The sequence below is a fragment of the Saccopteryx leptura genome, chromosome 2 (genome assembly GCF_036850995.1).
Source record: "Saccopteryx leptura isolate mSacLep1 chromosome 2, mSacLep1_pri_phased_curated, whole genome shotgun sequence".
NCBI classification, from domain to species: domain Eukaryota; kingdom Metazoa; phylum Chordata; class Mammalia; order Chiroptera; family Emballonuridae; genus Saccopteryx; species Saccopteryx leptura.
In genome coordinates this window covers 244,216,193-244,234,665 of record NC_089504.1, presented here as the reverse complement: position 1 = coordinate 244,234,665, position 18,473 = coordinate 244,216,193, and the positions used below count along the sequence as shown (strand labels likewise).

General features: G+C 48.5%; 1 protein-coding gene across 5 annotated transcripts in view; it reads left to right on the top strand.

Annotated features, from left to right (window-relative positions):
* The window catches only part of CUX2 (cut like homeobox 2), a 229,700-nt gene that overhangs the window by 143,621 nt on the left and 67,606 nt on the right, over positions 1 to 18,473 (top strand). For all 5 annotated transcript variants that reach the window (XM_066370929.1, XM_066370928.1, XM_066370927.1 and 2 more), the window contains exons 2-3: positions 2,239 to 2,349; positions 5,795 to 5,842. In XM_066370929.1, the coding sequence (XP_066227026.1) occupies positions 2,239 to 2,349; positions 5,795 to 5,842 (159 nt within the window). The remainder of the gene's footprint in view (positions 1 to 2,238; positions 2,350 to 5,794; positions 5,843 to 18,473) is intronic.

Sequence of the window (18,473 nt, the reverse complement as noted above, 5' to 3'; positions counted from 1 at the left end):
GGCAGAGCGACGCCCCGGAGGGGCAGAGCATCGCCCCCTGGTGGGCAGAGCCTCGCCCCTGGTGGGCGTGCCGGGTGGATCCCGGTCGGGCGCATGCGGGAGTCTGTCTGACTGTCTCTCCCCGTTTCCAGTTTTAGAAAAATACAAAAAAAAAAAAAAAAATTCCATGGGCTGTTTGGACCCTAAGCCCCTGCCCCTTCATGTTGCTGTACCCACTACGGTGGCACAGAATGGGTTTCAGCACCTTGGATAGCACCACAAGTCCCATCCCAGACAACACTCACGGTTTTCATCACTATTACCTTTATTCCTCACCCTTCCCCCCCCCCCCCCCCCCCCTTCTTCTTCTTTTTTTTTTTTTTTTTTTTTTTTTTTTTTGTGACAGAGAGAGTCAGAGAGAGGGACAGATAGGACAGACAGACAGGAAGGGAGAGAGATGAGAAGCATCAATTCTTCATTGCAGCATCTTAGTTGTTCATTGATTGCTTTCTTACTTGTGCCTTGATGGGGGGGACTACAGCAGATCGAGTGACCCCTTGCCCAAGCCAGCAACCTTGGGCTCCAGCTGGTGAGCTTTACTCAAACCAGATGAGCCCGCGCTCAAGCTGGTGACCTCGGGGTCTTGAACCTGGGTCCTCTGTGTCCCAGTCCCAACGCTTTATCCACTGCGCCACCACCTGGTCAACCCCTTCTCCCTTCTAGTCTCAGCATTCCTCAAAGAGGTTAGATATTTCTCCAAAAACAGAAATTCTTTCCCAGATTGCTCCCGAATGTTCCATAGGCAGAGATGCTCATTCCTGAATGGGGTAGGCTCTCCCGCCCCCGACGGGGATGAGGTTCATGGTGGTATGGTGGACCGCCCTTGAGCAGATTTACTGACTCTCAGATATAAGACAATTACCATGCATTTTGCCTCTTAGAGGGAAAAGGATTTGCAGCGGGTTAATAGTACTTTTATTTCATTATCTAATGGTAAAAGTGTTTCATTGTGTGTGCAAGATGAATGCGTATTAGCGATGACAAATGGGGTCTTTCAACACGGTGCAGGCCTCGTCATACATATGTTAGATTAAGGAGTTCACCCTAGAAATACAGTCTCGCATCTGCGTGTGTGTTTTTAATAAATCTGATTGCAGAAATTTATTGCATCACCAGATTTAGGAAATTATAGGGCTTGATTGCTGTGCAGATATAATCTGGTGATAAATACAGAAATGCTCCTCGAGTTATGGTCCAGAAAAAAAGCCCATCTCAGGATGGTGCGAGAAAGCAGCAGACCACATAAACAGAGTGTTTCTTGAATTATGCAAATGAAATCCATGACAACTCATGGTGAATTGTACTCTGCTTGTGAAACTGCCACCGTTAAAGTGAGGAAAGCTACAAGAGAGGTGATCATATAAATATACATGTACAACCAGCAGACATTGCCTGGGATGTGGGTGAGCTAGAGCACCCCCCATTCCATCCTTCAGTCTCTTTTTCCCCCTCGAATGGGATGTGCTGGGAAAATCTGGTCTGACGCCTTCATTGCACATACTCAAGGCACCTTCTAAGCCATTTCTTCTGAATCCGGGAGTCTTCAGTGAAATATTTCTTACACTTGAAGTGAACCTTAAATGATTTACTGCAGGATACACAAAAAGGTCAGCTTACTTCTTATTGGCACCTTCATATTTCCAAAATCTACTGAAATTAAAAAGCCATCTATATCTTAAGAGGCGTATTTATGAACCCTTAAGTGTAAGTAAGTCATAGTTGGAACAGTTCCCACCTCTGATATATGAAAGCTGTCGACAGCACTTTCTTACACTATAATATGCCCATACAATATGCCGTACTTGACTATTTTGACACGGTTTGGAGATGTTTTCTACAGTTACTGACAAGCTTATGCCATCACTCCTTTGGAAATTTAAGAGGTGGGGCAAGTGGGTGGGGGAGAGATGAAAAAAACAGCCCCACCCAACTTTATGGGAGATTATTGATCTGGCTCAGCTTCTGACCGGCAAAAAAAAAAAAAAAGAAGCTGTCCTGGATATTTTTCGGTTGCATCCCCAGTGTTGTAAATTATTCATTTGTGCCAGGAGTCGATATCCTGTCTTTTCTCAGTTTTGTAAGTTAAGAAAACTTGTTCGGAATGCTGTTTTGTATGATGATTAAAAAGGAAAAGGAGGGGGAAAAATCTTTTTCTTTTCTCTCTCTCTCTCTCTCTCTTTTTTTTTTTTATTGTTCCAGAAGGAGCTTAATTCCGTCGCTTCTGAGCTGTCTGCGCGGCAGGAGGAGAGCGAACATTCTCATAAACATTTAATTGAACTCCGCCGGGAATTTAAGAAAAATGTACCTGAGGTACAGTATATTTGCTGTTATAGAATTATCTCAGTAAGAATGCAGATTTTTCTCTGTTCAAACTATATTTTGAAAACTGTAGACATAAGTGACTAACAAGAAAAGAAGCTAATTAGCCCCAGAGCTGAATTACGGCCCCCAACCTGTCGGGGCCTCTCAGTATAGTGGTGCTCAGCGGCGCTGTCTAAAATAAGGGCAGTACACATCTCCCCTGAAGTCATCGTTTCAGAGGGCTCTATAAAACATCCACCCCACCCCCACCATTCATATCTAAGTCAAATGCTTGGCCTTGTGGCAAAAGCAATTTGTCTAGAGTTCTTCATCCTATTCTGCTTTTCCATTGGCATCTGAGAGATGACAGCTACAGCCAAGTCACCCCCTCCGGTTCTTCCCTCCAGCTCTGAAACTGCCTCCCACCCCCATATATTTGCCTTATTCTTCCCTTCCACCCCACCTCCCCACAACTCCAGGCACCAGCTTTGTCCTTCCCAGCTGCCATGAGGGTGGTCCAGATAATGACCAGCCAAGCCATGGAAGGGGCTCCCCAAGAGAAGAGACTAGAAAGGACTTGTTTCCCATTCTTTACAGGGGCTAATGTGTGAATCCATTTCCCTCCTCTATCAGGTCCCCTGCGGCTTCTCAATTTTGTTTTTAGTGATCAAGTAAACACAAACTGGGAAAATAAAGCCTTCTGACTCCGTGTAATGTTGGTGGTTGTGTGGCACCAGAGGGGGGGGGGGGGCGTGTGGAAACAGAGACCTCGCTCACCCCCAGCGCCACCTGTGCTGCTCTGGTCGGCAGAGGTTAGTCCAGCTGTCTGTCCAAACCTGCTCAAGTGGCCTGGATGTTGGAGAAGGGTGGAGCAGGAGGCAGCACTCTGGGGGTATCAGACCTGGAGATGTTGGTTCCATTCCGCCTGTTGGGATCTTCAGGGGTCCTCTGGTCATCTTGCTGATGGGGGAGGGGTCAGTGGAAAGATGGAGAAGAGGCAGGAATCGGGCCACCTGGGCAGAGGGGGCAGTGTCTTAGCTGTGACCTCCTCCTCACACAAGTCAGGAGGAATATCTTTGATTCTTCAAGGCAAGAGAGGAAAGTGGGATGTAGGTAGAATTTGGCCATGGAGCAAGCCTGGAAGGAATCGGGTTCCAGAGCTGAGGGAATGTGCGCTTAGGGAGGGAGCCGGAGTCTCAGCTCTGCTTCCCAGGTGGCGGCTGCAAAAAGGCCAAGTCAGATCCTCGGTTTGGCTCCAGGAGCTCAGAGTGGTAATCTGAGCCACTGTCCCTTCCCTCTTCCAACAGAGAATAGCTTGGTCTTTCAACTTATTTTTCTGCCCCGAATGAGTAGCAGAATCTTTGCCTCTGGCTCTCTGGTCTCTTGGAAGCACAGATAAAAGGGCCGGAGATATTCACAAGTTCTGCCTCCCCGCCCCTCCCCAGGCCCAGGTGAAGAGGGAAATCCAGGCCAGGTTTTAAGCCTGGAGTTTGGCTTATGTAATTTTAATACTGCATAATTATGTAATTATGTAATTAGGAGGAATAAGTTTCCATTCCCGTTATAGTTGTGCCTTTGAAATTTTTCATTTTTGGAACTCATCTCGCCTGATGGGGAGAGTTATGCCAAGGCTTTATTTAAGAACATCAGCTGGTGGGGGCCCGGCCCAGGTCCTGCCGGAGCCTCTGCCCATCTTCCCCAGGGGTTAAGCAGACAGGACACTAGCCCAGAGTCCTCTTACCACCCCCCCCAGGGAGCCTCACACTTGAATCCCCTAGACTCATCTCAGCGTAAGGTTCTGAGAAGATGCTCTTTGATAAACCTGTTGATGTGTGTCAGACTCCAGCCACTGCTCAATCCTGCAGGACCCTGAGCAAGCCAGCCCCACGCAGCCTCAGCCTCCCTTTCTGTAAGGTCAGGGGACTGGAGAGTCAGTGTCTGAGTCCCTTCGGGCACTGACATTTCCTGAACCTGAGCCAGAGCTTTCCTGCCCAAATGTCTTATTTGGTCCATAAAACCTTTTAAATTTCACAGTAATTTGACCAGTGTTCAGCATCTCAGGAGATTTTGCCCAAAAATGTGGATTTCCAGTATTGGTGAGACTACTTGGTAGATCTGGCCACGCGGAGACTCCATGCCCATGTGACGGTCAGCACACAGAGCTGAGAGCTGCCATCCCCGTGGAACTTGTGTCCTCTCCAGAGATGAGCCATGGGACCTGCCAGCCTGCCTCACTGTGTCCACTTCCCCTGGCTCTGACGGCACTTCAGTTCACAGCCTTTGAACTGAAGTTTTCTTTTCCATTGCTCTGCCCACATACCTGTTGTTCCTTGTGACCAAATCCATTAGGTTCCCATGCACTCCCTCTCTCCCTTCTGAAGATCTCCAGCATTTATCTGTTTGTCAGTGGCTCTGAGAAACTCTAGGGGACACGTGAGCCAGTGAGGAGAGGAACCGAGGACCCAGAAGAGGGATATTTTTCCAGGTCAGAAGCAATATAAGCTATTCTTTACCTGAACATAGGCATTTTTCTGCCCGTCCCTTTCTTCCCTGCTTCTCTCTGCTGCTCTCGATCCCTGTGCTCTAGAGTGCCTGCAGCTCCTCTGCCCATGGGGGTCTCTTGTGGGCCACAGCTGACAGCGGCTGGGTGGGTCACCACAGGGTCAGAAAAGACTAGAGCATTTAGGGTTGGTATCTGAGGACACTTGGTTTTAAAAGCCTCTCTCTTGCATGCTGGGAGAACTCACTGGAGTCTACCAGGGCAGCCCTCAGGGCTGGGAAACTCGAGGTCACTTGGGAAAAGCAAGAAATGAGGGCCTGGAAATAGGCAGCTCCCTTTGAAGATTGCCCAATTCCATAGAGGTCACTAGACCTTTACAGAGCCCATCCTCTGAGCTGGGCGCTGTGAAGGTGACCCAGCCCAGCCCCTAGAAACCACATGTTTTCTTGTGGAAGGAGGGATGAGCACAGAGCAAGGCTGCCGAAATGCTGGGTGGGGAAACGGAGGAGACAGCCCCTGAGTACCACCTAACGGATGGATGGTTCTCATGAAGGGACCCTGGTGATATGACCCTGGGTGTGGATAATCGGGTCACCTCTCCAGTCCCCACTCCAAAGAGTATCCCATGATGGACCACCAGTCACACAGATGCCTTGCATCAAATCAGCATTTCATGAAATGCTACTTCTGTCCCTCTGCCAGAAATCCCCAGTGTGCATTGTAGTAAAAGGCTCAAAAAAGTCCTGCAGGGAAGAAACTTGAATGTCCCCTTGTGTGTTTGTCAGTGTGTGTATAGGTGTATATATGAGGAACCCTTATAAAATTCCATTGAGCGCCAGGTCCACAGGATGTATTTGGGAAATGCTGACCTAGGGGACGACAGTGAACTGCAGTCAGGGGCCATGGGAGTCCCACCTAGCACTGTGGTGAACTCTTCACTGATCTCTTTTTCAGGAAATCAGAGAGATGGTGGCTCCTGTATTAAAAAGCTTCCAAGCTGAGGTAAGACCCAAGGCCCATGGCATACTCCAAACCCAGTTAACTCTCCTGTCCCACCTGCAGTAGCCGGGGGAGGCCAGCAGCAGCCTCTGGAAGTTTGGGAGAAACGTCTCTACTCCATCCCCTCTAGATCAGCCAGTAGTGTTGTGATAAGAGTAGGTTCTCTGTTGTGTTTGATGGGATTCCGGTGTCTGATCCCAAGGAATCTTCCTCTTCCTAGAAATTTCCCAGCCTTCCACCAGCTCTGCTACATAAAATATCTGTGACCTGGAACAAACCACCTCACCTTCCAAGCTGGTTTCTCATTTGGCGGGGGGGTTGTACTTGGTAGCTTTTGCTCTCCCCGGCATTTTGCTCCGCTCTGGTTCTCTAAGGCAGCCTTGCATGTAAGTCCAGACCCTCTCCAGCCTATCCTGAAATCCTCTCTGCCAGCTCACCCTCGGAGTATAAAGGCAGCATTGTTCTCATTCTTTCCTGCCCACCCATACCTGAGCTGTCTTCAGCAGTTTCTCTCACCTTCCTGGAGCTCTGGGAGGGGGCTGAACCTCCCCCGTTTCTCCTTTTGGCTTGACTTTGTGACCAGAGTTCTCAGAAGGTCCATTTGTCTGGCTGGCTCAGGAGGTCAGCAAGGAAAAGTATGGAATTACACTGGGGCAGGGAGTGCAAGGGGAGGCTGCCTCTCACGTGTTCAGTCTTGACGGGGCTCTTCTCAGTCTTCCCCTGGATTCGAGCAGGACCCTGGGCGGATTGGCCCTTCTCAGAGCTCACTGGCAGAGATGCGTTTAAAGTCTGTCATCCACCAAGCGCCACATTACTTTAAATCTGTCTCTTTGGAACCACATAAGCGCATAAGGCAGTATTAAAGTAAACAATAACTGGATTTACACAAATGTCGCTGATTTCCATATTTTTCATCCCTTCATTTTATTACTGAGTTGACTGATGTGCTTATTTATTTATAGGGCCATTCAGTATTGATTCATTTGGTGGTGAGGTGCCTGCGCTGGAAAGGAGGGGGAAAAAAAGGAAACAGAAAGGAGACTAATAACATTGGGACTGTGTTGTCATGGCTTTGTGTTTTTTAAAAAAGAGGTCCCCATCTGCCAACTCCTGGTCCCATGAGGGGCACTCAGCACAGGGCAGCTGATCCCTCTCCTCAGCCTGAAGACGGGCATTGAGCTTTTACTATAGAGCATCACTTTTCCAGCTGTTCCATTGCTTGGGTTGGTGTGGTAGAGCTTCTCTTTGCCACATAGAGCCTCGGTTTTCCTATCTGTTAAATGGGAATACACTATCAATTTTTTTTCCATGTTGTTTTGAGAATGAACTGAGATATAATACAGGGAAATGGGTTAAATGTAATGCCTGGCACATAGAGAGCTGCTAGGGACTGAAGAGCACAGACTACAGGATCAACCTTGGTTTGAATCCTGCCTCTGCTAGTTACTAGCTGTTTGACCTCAGGCAACTTCCTTGACCTCTCTGCACCTGTGTTTCAAATATCTGTAAAATTAGATGATAACTCTACCTGCTTCATAGGGTTGTAATCAAAGAACAACAAAGCTAATATCTATGGAGTGCTTAGAACAGCAGTCTCAACCTGTGGGTCACGACCCCGGTGGGGGTCGAAGGACCAAAACACAGGGGTCGCCTAAAGCCATCGGAAAATACATTAAGTAAATATGTAAATAAAATATGTATTTCCCGATGGCTTTAGGCGACCCCTGTGTTTTGGTCGTTCGACACCCCCCCCCCTGGGGTCGCAACCCACAGGTTGAGAACCGCTGGCTTAGAACATTGCCTTGGTCTTGGTTGTTTTATTATTCTTATTATCACTGACCTCCAACATAGGTTTATTTAGCCTTCACTGTACCAGGGGAAATCTGCCTCTTTCTTAGGTGCTCAAGGCTTTTTACCCAAAAGAAGAAGCCTTTCTGTCCCTGTAGAAAATAGGCACAACTTACGTCATCTTTTTTTTTTTTTTTTTTTGTATTTTTCTGAAGCTGGAAACAGGGAGAGACAGTCAGACAGACTCCCGCATGAGCCCGACCGGGATCCACCCGGCACGCCCACCAGGGGCAACGCTCTGCCCACCAGGGGGCGATGCTCTGCCCCTCCGGGGCATCGCTCTGCCGCAACCAGAGCCACTCTAGCGCCTGGGGCAGAGGCCAAGGAGCCATCCCCAGCGCCCAGGCCATCTTTGCTCCAATGGAGCCTTGGCTGCGGGAGGGGAAGAGAGAGACAGAGAGAAAGGGGGGGGGGGTGAAGCAAATGGGCGCTTCTCCTATGTGCCCTGGCCGGGAATCGAACCCGGGTCCCCCGCACGCCAGGCCGATGCTCTACCGCTGAGCCAACCGGCCAGGGCCACGTCATCTTTTCAATGAGAAAGCATTAAACATTAGGTTTGGTTGATGACCCAGAGACGATCCAAGTGCAAGGTGGTGGGAAGCAGAGCCAGATAGGACTTTGACAGATCCAGCTTGAATCTCAGCCCTGCTTGCAAATACTAGCTGTGTGGCCTGGGGGAAACGCTTAACCTCTCTGGGCTGCGGCTCTTCTTCTCTGGCAAATGAGACTGACAGTAGGGATTTAAAGAACCGAGCAGAGGCAGCTGATGGGGTATGTGGCACACCGTTGGTACGCAGTCAGTGCTGGGTCAGAGAAAGTCTTCGTGCAGCCAAATGGAGAGACAACGCTGAATTCTCATTTCCAAACCTACTCTACAAGTTGAATAGAGGCTGTTGTAATAGCTGGGGATCTTCAAAGAACTTCATTAATTTTCTTAAGATGGCTTTCCATTGTCCCTTTAATGTACCAAAAAGACTACATTTGTCTGGAGTTTTATTCACGAAAGCCCTGCTTTCCTCATGATCTATTGACTAATCCAAGGTGGCAGCCACGTCCCTCCCCACGCCTCAGGGGAGACACACCGCCAAAGAGAGGTGTTAATAAAAAGCCTCTTCTTCATCCAGAGCAGACGCACACGCACAGGCCGTTCATAATCCAAATTTGATTTTCATTTTAATTTTTTTTAATGAGGGTTCATCCTTTATGCTGCTTCCCTCTCACTATCCACCAGGCTCTGGGCTCAGAGCTGAGGATTCCCAAGTGGGCATTAATCACCTCCCAGGAATATTCCCTGAGGCAAACACCTTCCCTCCTCACATAAAGTAGCTCATAAAACGCCACAGGGCTGAATATCGTACCGTTGTCAGTTTCTCCTTCCCTGGTGGGGTGCAGGCCTCTTGTTGAAATATAACATGTTCAAGTTCATCCCTTAATTTCATTCCACCAGCCGGGTATCTACAGAATCAGGCATCCTTTTTATCTTTTCATACTGCGTGTGTGAGTGTGGGTCTTTTTTTTTTTTTTTAGTGTGTGTGTGTGTGTGCGCGCCCCCCCCCCCCCCCCCCCCCCCCCCCCGCCGCTGCTCGTGCACACTGGTGGGAGGGGCGGGGAGAAAGCCAGTCGGCCCTGCTGTGAATCAGGGAAGCTTTTCCTCTCCGCCTTGATTGCTTAAAGGCCAGCCTTGATTCCCTGCTCGGGAACAAAGACAGCCAGAGAAGGTGGCTTTAATGGAGACAGCTTGAAATGGCCAAAGTTTGAATATCCTTGCTCGCAGAGAAAAGAGCAAGACGAAAGCCCCGCTAATTACAAAAGTTGCTTTATGAAAGATAATTCAAAGCAATAATTTAGCAAACATAATCAAGTCGCACAGATGGGGTTGCTGATGGATGGATTGCAACATGCAATTAGCGATTCTCACAGTTACATATCATTAACTCTCCGAGCACAAAAATTATTTTCTCATTATTAGTTGAAAAGGTAAAATTAAGCTGACTAGACAGTAAAGGAACAAACTACAATTAATTACCTTCATTTATTACAGTCATTATTTTAAACTTATTTTTACTTGGAGGGAGAGAGATGAAAACATCTAAATTAAAAGTTTTGTTATGCTAAACCGGAGGTGAAACTTTTCTAAGGGGTGCGTGCAATGGCCAGGCTGGGAAGGTGGCAGGGCCATGCTAGGAGTTTTTGTTTTATTTCTTCTTCCCTCTTAAACACCCATGGCGGCACGGCCTGCATGACAGCAGGACCTTTGGGCTGAGTTGGAATGGACCTGTTCAGCTGGGTCTGAACAAACCATAGCAATTTGGGAACCAAGAGGACTGACCGGGCCTCTAACCCCAAGGGAGGCAGGGGAGCATGATGGTCAGGCACCAGGGTCTGAATCCCACCCTAACACTGCTTAGCTGACTTTGGCAGGTGACTTTATGTCTCTGAGCCACTGTGTCCTTGTCTGTAAATTGTGACGGACGCCTCTGTAGGAATGTATGAGATTTAATGGCTTTCTCATTCGGGATTGAGTCATTCGTTCTCATCGTGGTGGGTGTGTTTGGTCACATGGGTGAGATGTTCTCTCTGTGTCCTCTTGGAGTCAGAGGGAGCTCTTGTGATGTGACCACCATCTAGGAGCTTAGAGGAGAGGCCAAGATGCTACTTACCAAGGGATGTATTCGTTATCAGTGGAGTATGCAGTCATTTACTCACTCAGTCATTTACTCACTCAGCAAAGATTTGTGGAGATATCACTACATTACCAGGTGTTCCAGATGCTGGACCCAGTGAAGATCTCAACCTGCTGTCAGCTCGACTCCTCTTCATGTGGGGAAGGGCAGGCATTTGTGCCATTTCAGAATGGCCACCCTTCTACTTGGCACCTTGCAGGTCCACTTAGCAAACACTCATGAAACACCTACCATGTGCCAGCTCCAGGTGAGGGCCGTGGGAGGTCCAAAGATGGTGAGACACCATCCTTGCCTGCAAAGAGCATCCCTGGAGTGCAGTCCCTGTAACTGAAACAACTTCCAGGAATCATGTCAGGAGCTTGTGTGGGAGGCCTGTTTGGTTTCCTCCTAGAAGTTCCACTTGTTTGCTGAGCTTCATATTCATACCCATCCCCGTGGCAGCTGCACAACACCTCCCCTCTCATACACCTCTGCATTGTGTGCTGGCTTTCTGTCATCAAGAAGTGGTACCCATTTCTCCACCTTTTGAATCTGGGCCTGTGTCCACTTCAGCCAATAGGATGTGGCAGAAGTGACCCCTGTGCCAGTACCAAGCAGAGGCCTTAGCTGGCCTGGCAATCCCACCTCCAGCCCAGCCTTCTCATAGAAGTGTGACTACCCTGCCACCACCCCGCCGTGAGGAGTCCAGCTTGCATGGAGAGGCTGGTGGATGAGAGAGGAACACCAAGGCGCCAGACACATGGTCCTACATGGTCAAGGAGCCATGTTGACCATGAAACCCAATTGAGCCATCAGGTCAATGCAGCTCCAGCTAGAAGATGGCAAGGGAAAATGCCCAGCTGAGCCCAGTCAACCCAAAGAACCATGATAGAGTATATGAAGTTGTTTTGAGCCACTACATTCTAGGGTAGTTGCTTACACAGCAAGCAATCACCAGAACACCCAGATTTTTATAATTCATGTATAGGTTCTTTCTTCTCCTCCCTACTTCTCCTTTACTCCTGTCTTCCTCTCTCTTCTCCCCTTTTTTCTTCCACCTCCCCCTCCCTTTTCTTCTTTACCCTCTGACCCCTCTGCCTCAGCCTCATAGCAGGCTTTAGCCTCCTCAAAACATTTTTCCCCAGAGCCAAATCCCTAGTCCTCCATCTCCACAGAGTGCAGCCTTCTCCCTCCTCGTTCTGGAGGTAGAGCGACAGGTGTTGCTGTGGCAGGAGCCAGGGCACACAGAAGGCACATGGCCTCCTCAGCTTCAGGCTTGGCATTGCCCTTCATGGGCCAGGGTAGGGAGTGTCAACAGTTCTGAGGCTTTTGTCCCTCCTTCTTAGTACTTTTAATGGGAGTGGGTGCATCTCAAGAAAAACCCTCATGGCTGAAGGCAGTCGAGAGCAGGCTCAGTAGAAGTTCTGTTTGTGGAGGATCAGAGGGGTACTGTTGGAATAGGGATTTGCCAGAAAGCAAAAGCTGGGGTCTTGCTGTCTCCTCTGTGGGTGGTTTAGGTAGTGCAGCATGGCATGGCGCCTGCCATTGTGACAACTCCCAGCCTTCGTGGATGTTTGTTGGATGAGTGAGTGACCTGATCAATCATGTATAGCTCTAGTTGAATCACTTACCCTCTTCTGTACCACCTGTAAAATGTGTTGAGGATACTGTGCCAATATGATTCACATGGATTTCAGGCTGCCCCCTTGGTAGGAAATTTAAGACTTCATGACCTGCTGTGGTCCTAGGCATCTCAGACTCTTCCCTGCATACCTTGGCAGGCAAAGGTGCCAGACTTAGTCCACCTGAGTCCCTCCCAGTTTCAGGTGAGCAGAGAGGCACAAACTCCCTTCTTTTGCCCATATCCACCTGCCAGAATCCTGGTGGTTGATTAGACCCTGGTCAGACCAGCAGGAGACAAGAAGAGAGAGCAAAGGCCAGGGTGCCACATGCCACCTCCTGATTAGGCATCACGAAGACTTAAATGCTGTGGCACTCAGCATTATTCACCTTTACGCATCTATCTTGAGGTGAGGAACACCAGATCTTTCAGGGCCTAGGGGCCACTTGAAGTGCTCTGTCTGTGACTCTGAATGAGGTGGGAGCCATGGGAGACTTTAGATTGGAGGAAGGACCAGATCTGAGTCAGGTTTTAACAGCATCCCTCTGGCTGCTAATCAGATGGTGTGGCGGGGGGGGGGGGGTGACATTTTTCAAAGATTACTGAGAGGAGGAGACTTCTAGTTGAGCCCCCCATACTCCCACCCAAGCCTCTGCTCACTGCGCACATACAGTACCCAGAGCCTGAAGTCATCAGTTGTCTTCCCCAGCCCCAGACGCTGAGGACTCCCTGCCTTTCCCTCCTAGGCAGTGGTGAGTGGTAGAGGGCTCTTAACCCAGGACGAGACCCCCAAGGGGTCAGCTCGTGTTTCTGCAGCCACGCTGCCTGAGAAGGGCATGGAGGTGTCATCACAGCCCAGATTGCCTGAGACAGGCATGTCCCTCCCTGCCCGGGCCCTGGGTCCCTCACCCATGCATGCCTCATCGTAATATGGTCCCTGTGTCCCCTTCTGTTCTGCATCTGCCTGCACAACTGCTGCCCTTCCCTTTGAGCTGCAGTTTAATTACAGGGACTTTTTTTTTTTTTTCCTTTTAACATTATTTGCTCTTTGAAGTCATAATTATCTTGCTCCTCAAAGTACCCTTTCTCTGTTGCTCCCAGCACTGGCACGACTGTTCCTTTGTAAGTGGGGCCCCCTCAGGGACACAGTAGATTTTACACATGTGCAGTCCTGGCCAGTCTGCAAGGCCAGGGAGAAGCAGCCTTGCTGACCAGCAGGAAGGTGAACTGGAGGTGGGCACATGTGGGGTCTGAGGCTTGCATCCTAGTTCATCCACTTCCCAGCTGTGTGACCCTGGGCAAGTCACTTAACTTCACTACGTCTCAGTTCCCTTGGCTTCCCCTCCACCCTTTCATGAGGTTTAATTAACATACAACATTATATTAGTTCCAAGTGTGCAACTTAATGATTCGATATTTATATATTGTAAAATGATCACCACAATAAGTCTAGTTAACATCCGTGTCAACTTCTAAGTAAAGATGATAATAGTGCCCACCTCACAGGGTCAGCGTGAGAGTGAAAGGAGTCAGTACTGAAAAGCCCCAAGAGCAGAGTCCAGCACGTAGTGCACACTCCCTGAACTTTAGGCGGTGTGTTGAGCAGACTGACTGAGACTTGCTGGTCCCAATTCCTCTTGAGGGCCCCGCGAGGAGGCTTCCGCTTTCATCCCCTTCCCAGGCGAGGTCGCCGAGGTGCAACACGCTGCACATGGTGGGGAGTGCTAGCTAACTCAGGCTGGGTCGCAGCCAGCGACATTCCTGGAGCATTTAGCAATGCCCCTCATACAGCACCCCTCCCTATAGCATGGCAAGGGAGGTGCTGCTGGGCTGTTCTCTCCCTGTGAGGGGCCAGGGCTTAGAGAGGTGATGTGGCATGCCCAGGCCCACACAGCTCTTCAGCAGAGGTGATGGAAGAACCTGGCTTGGGGAGCTGCTGAATGGAGCCCACCCGGGGGACCTGGGGGTATGCTGGAGGAGCTGAGGATGGAGATTTTAGATTGAGGGCCTAAATTGGACACTTGCAGGTGGGTAGGGCTAGGGCAGACTTTGTCGCTAAGCCAGACCCACGTCTTTCAGATGTGTCTCTGCGAGCTTGTTCAGGCAGACTCTTCCAGGGAAACCCAATGCGCACGGGGAGCTGGGATTCAAACCCTGGTCTGCGCACTCGGCCCAGGGCCTGGCATATACTAAGTGCTCAATAAACAGGCTGTCGTTTGCAGCTTAAGCCAGATGCAGTGAAAACTTCTGTCCGTCTTTACTGCCTCCCGCTAGCCCATGTACATGCACACACTACCTGCGCCGCCTCTTTGATGACTTAACGTTGATGGTTCAAGTTTCCTTGGCCCCCATGACCGAGTCTTGCCCCTCTGGCTTTACCTTGCCCAGCTTGGGGTAAAACTTATAATGAGCCGAACATTCTTCTGAATTTAACATTAAGAACTCACCAAAGCATCATTGAACCTGTCATGCTGTATTACAACCAAATTAAGAACCAGCAGCAATCCTCTTTCATTCGGTATCATGTGCTTTATAAAGTAAATTATTAATGCTTTTCCCCCCCAGTTAAGCAGTTATTTGCAGTTGTTCCGGGTATTTCTCATTAGAAATAACATCATCTAAAGAACAATATTGATTGATTTTTTTTAATCTTGGAATCACGGACGTGAAGCCCATATTTATATGACATTCCCTTTAACTAGAATTCTCATGCTTTATTTTTATATTATTGATCTTTTTGACATGAATTGCTTTTTGGCCTTGTGTGAACGTTGTAAGCTTTCCGCCTGCAGAGGAATGGGCCGAGCTGGGAAGAGTGATCGTTCCAGCGGCGCGGCGGCAACATTCCCGCACATTTAACAACAATTAGTCTATGCTGATGCCATGGTCAGCTTTCGTGTATGAAAATTTACAAGCCTTTTAATGGACTGCATTATGGGAGGCCATGAGGGGCCAGTCAGTGGGGAGATTAGACCTCAGGAAGCGCATCCATTTCATGCCACTGTCTCTTAGCACTTGTGTCTACCTAGGCGTTGGGGCAGGGGGTTGTGGCGGGATGCAAAAGCAAAAGTTGGTGCAGCAGCCATGCCGGTGTCATGGGACATGTGGCTTAGCTCATGTGGCCATTCACACAGTCACTCATGCTTTCATTCATTTATTCGTAGATTTTATTGAGCATCTGCTATGTGCCAGGCATGGTGCTAGGTGCCAGGGCTAAGATTGTCAACATTATCATGGACTCATGTGTTTGAGAAATAGTTGTGTTCCTATCATATGCCAGAAACTGTGCTAAGCTTTAAAGGTAAGAGGGTGAACACCTCTACTTATTCATCGGGCACCTGTGGTACAGTGGAAATGACTTGAGTCACACAGACCTGAGTTCACATCCCAGCTCTGTCCTTTGCCAGGGTTTTCAGTAAACCCCAGTCTCCCTGGATGTAGAATGGGGATGGGCACAGCCCTTGCTCCCCAGAAGGATTCACACAGGTAAAGGTCTTGATGTCGTGTAAGCCTCCCAGAGGTAGGGCCATAGGATCATGATTATTCAGTGCTGTCATCCCTTCCCCTCCCATCAGCTCCCCTAAAACACACATGCACACCCCTGCTTCCCTCCTTAGTCCCTGAGACTTTCACTCTGCAGCAGACATCTATTTGGCACGCGCTGTATAAGAGGGGAGTGCCAGCCTCTAGGGATGAGGCTGCGAGCAGCCCCCGGTACTGTTCCTGTCATCATGGCACTCACAGCCTTGTGGACACCCCACCCCTCAGTGGCAGTGACAATCACAGGATTTGCACCGAAGGAGATGAAGCCAGCCCACATTCTTGACTCAGAAACTATTTCTTGAGCTCCTACTATGTTCAGACCCTGAGCTAGACCCTGGGGTTATGGCAGGGAAGAGCCTGGCATTTTCGTGGTGTCCGTGCTCCCCCCCAATGCCCGTTTCCAGCTGCCAACATGGAGCTGAGACACATGCAGCAGTAGCCTCTCAGATGTAGTATTTCTGCCGTACAGACACAGTAGATCTAGATGTCCTCAAAGCCCAGAGAACAGTAAAATGCAATCAAATAATTAGGAAGTGATGAGCACTATTTCCTTTTTATTCTTTCAATTTTTCTGTGGCCAAATAGTCATATAATTTACCATCTAAACCATTTTTAAGTGTACAATTCAGTGACATTAAGTACATTCTTACTGTTGTGCAACCATCACCCTCAACCATCTCCAGAGCTTTTCTTCATCTTACCAAACTGAAACTCTGTCCCCGTTACACACCAGCTCCCCACCCAGGTGCCCACCATTCTACTTTCCGTCTCTCTGATTTTGTCAACTCTCAGTACTTCATGTAAGGAGGAACCATACTGTAGTTAGTTGCCTTTTCATGATGAGCTAATTGCACTCGGCATAATGTCCTCAAGATTTACACATGTTGTAGAACCATTATTTTTAATATAATTTATTTATTATAATTATAGGTTTATATGATTTAATTTTTGTTAATGGCTGTGTTTAGCAACCAGCTTGCAAAGTTTCTGGAAATCTAACAGTCAGCTTTTGCACGTTGCCGCAGGCCAGCTCCCAGCCTACCACTGAAAGTAATCCTTGTACCAAGTAAGAACAGAGGTACAAATGGCATGCTTTAGGACATGAGTCAGCAAACTATGGCCCTCTGGACAAAATAAAGTTTTATTGGAATACATCCAGGAACATTCATTTATGTGTTACCTGTGGCTTCTTTCCCTCCACAACAGCAGAGTTGAACCCACGTGGCCTGCCAAGCTAGAAATATTTATTATCTGACCCTTTATAGGAAAAGTTTGCTGGCTCCTGCCTTTAGGTATCCAGAGAGTGAGAGGGATTGAATTGACCTAGTCATTCATTTATTCCTTCACTCATTCATTTGTTTACCAGCAGATATTTACAGAGCCAAACACTATGTGCCAAACACTGTTCTAGGCACAGGAGTAAATAATAAAAAGTCCATCCCCTGCCTGAACTGACCTTCTGGGGGAAGACCCTCACACAACAAGTAAATATATCATTGCTGTCTACAGCAAGGGGTGTGACAATGAGCACCATGGGACTATGAGAGTGTCCTGGGATGTCGGGGAGGGTTTCCAGTGGGAAATGACCTGTGAACTAAAGCTAAAGTAGGAACACTCTAGCCACAGGAAGGACAGAATTGCATGCAAATGTCCTGAGGCAGGAGGGACCATGGGGATTGCCAGTGCTGAAAGCCAAGGGACTGGAATCCCCAGGTCCTTGCCTGTGCCCAGCCTCTAACCCCTCTCTCCCAGATCTACCCGGCCAAGCACAGAATCACCTTAAACCAGGCTCACCCTGGCTCGCTGGCCTCTCCAATGCCTCCCACCCTCAAAGACCACCTCCTAAATTCCTTCCACCCTCCTCCTTCCTGGCCCTGGAGCCCACATTGCAACAGACAAAGGTCTCTTATTTATTTCCTCCCTGAGATTTATAAGCTCCAGCCTTGTAATAAAATTATTCCCAGCACAAGCACAAAAAAATAACACTTAATTAAAATACATAAAACTACATATTCGTGGGGACTAGTAAAAATTAAGATCAACCAGATGATTCTATGTCCCAGAACTAAGCAGAGGTGCTGCCTGAGACCCAGGAACTGAAAAAGATGGTGGGGCCAGGAGATGGGTGTGGGTTTTCATATCTTGAGCCACACTCAGGGTGGGTTATCTGACATCTGGGATGTTGTGGAATATTCTAGAAGATTTTAAGTTAGAGATGACTGTGTTTCTTTTATGAGGAAACTGAGACTCAGAGAGGTTGAGACACCAAGATCACACAGCTAAGACATAGAAGAACTGGGATTCCAACCTGTGTGTGTCTGCACTGGTCACTGTGGCTCGTTCCTATAGTGGCAACACCAAACACAACTGAAGTTTATTCCTGGCTCATCAGTCTAGTGCTGGTTGGTGGGGGAGAGGGACTGTGCTCCACACAGTCATTCAGGAATCCAGGTTTCTCCCATCTCCTGGTTCTGCTCTTCACTGTGTCCCATGGTCCCCTTCATTTATTTAGTCAGCATGTGAAGAAAGAAGAAAATATGGTAGATCTCACAGGAGGTTCTCAAAGGCCAGATCTGGAAATGGCCATATCATTTCTGCCCATATTCCCTTGGCCAGACTCAGTTACAAGGTCATGCCCAATATTCCCTTGGCCAGACTCAGTTACAAGGTCATGCCCAAGGAAGGCTGACAATAACATTGTATGCCCAAGAAGGGAATAATAATTGGGGTTATGTGCTCACATAGCTCGCATAACCCTGAGTGCTGCACTGTGGACTCCCTGATGGATGAAGCACCTACCTCAATAGCTATTAGAGACAGAGCTGGGACCCACACTTTTTTACACAGTAGGATCGGTACTTTTTGGACAGGTAAACAGGAGATGAAATTCAAGGGTCTTTCCAATTCCAGGGAAGAGCAAAGCAAGAACAAGGAAGGATTTTTAATAGTGAGAGTTGTT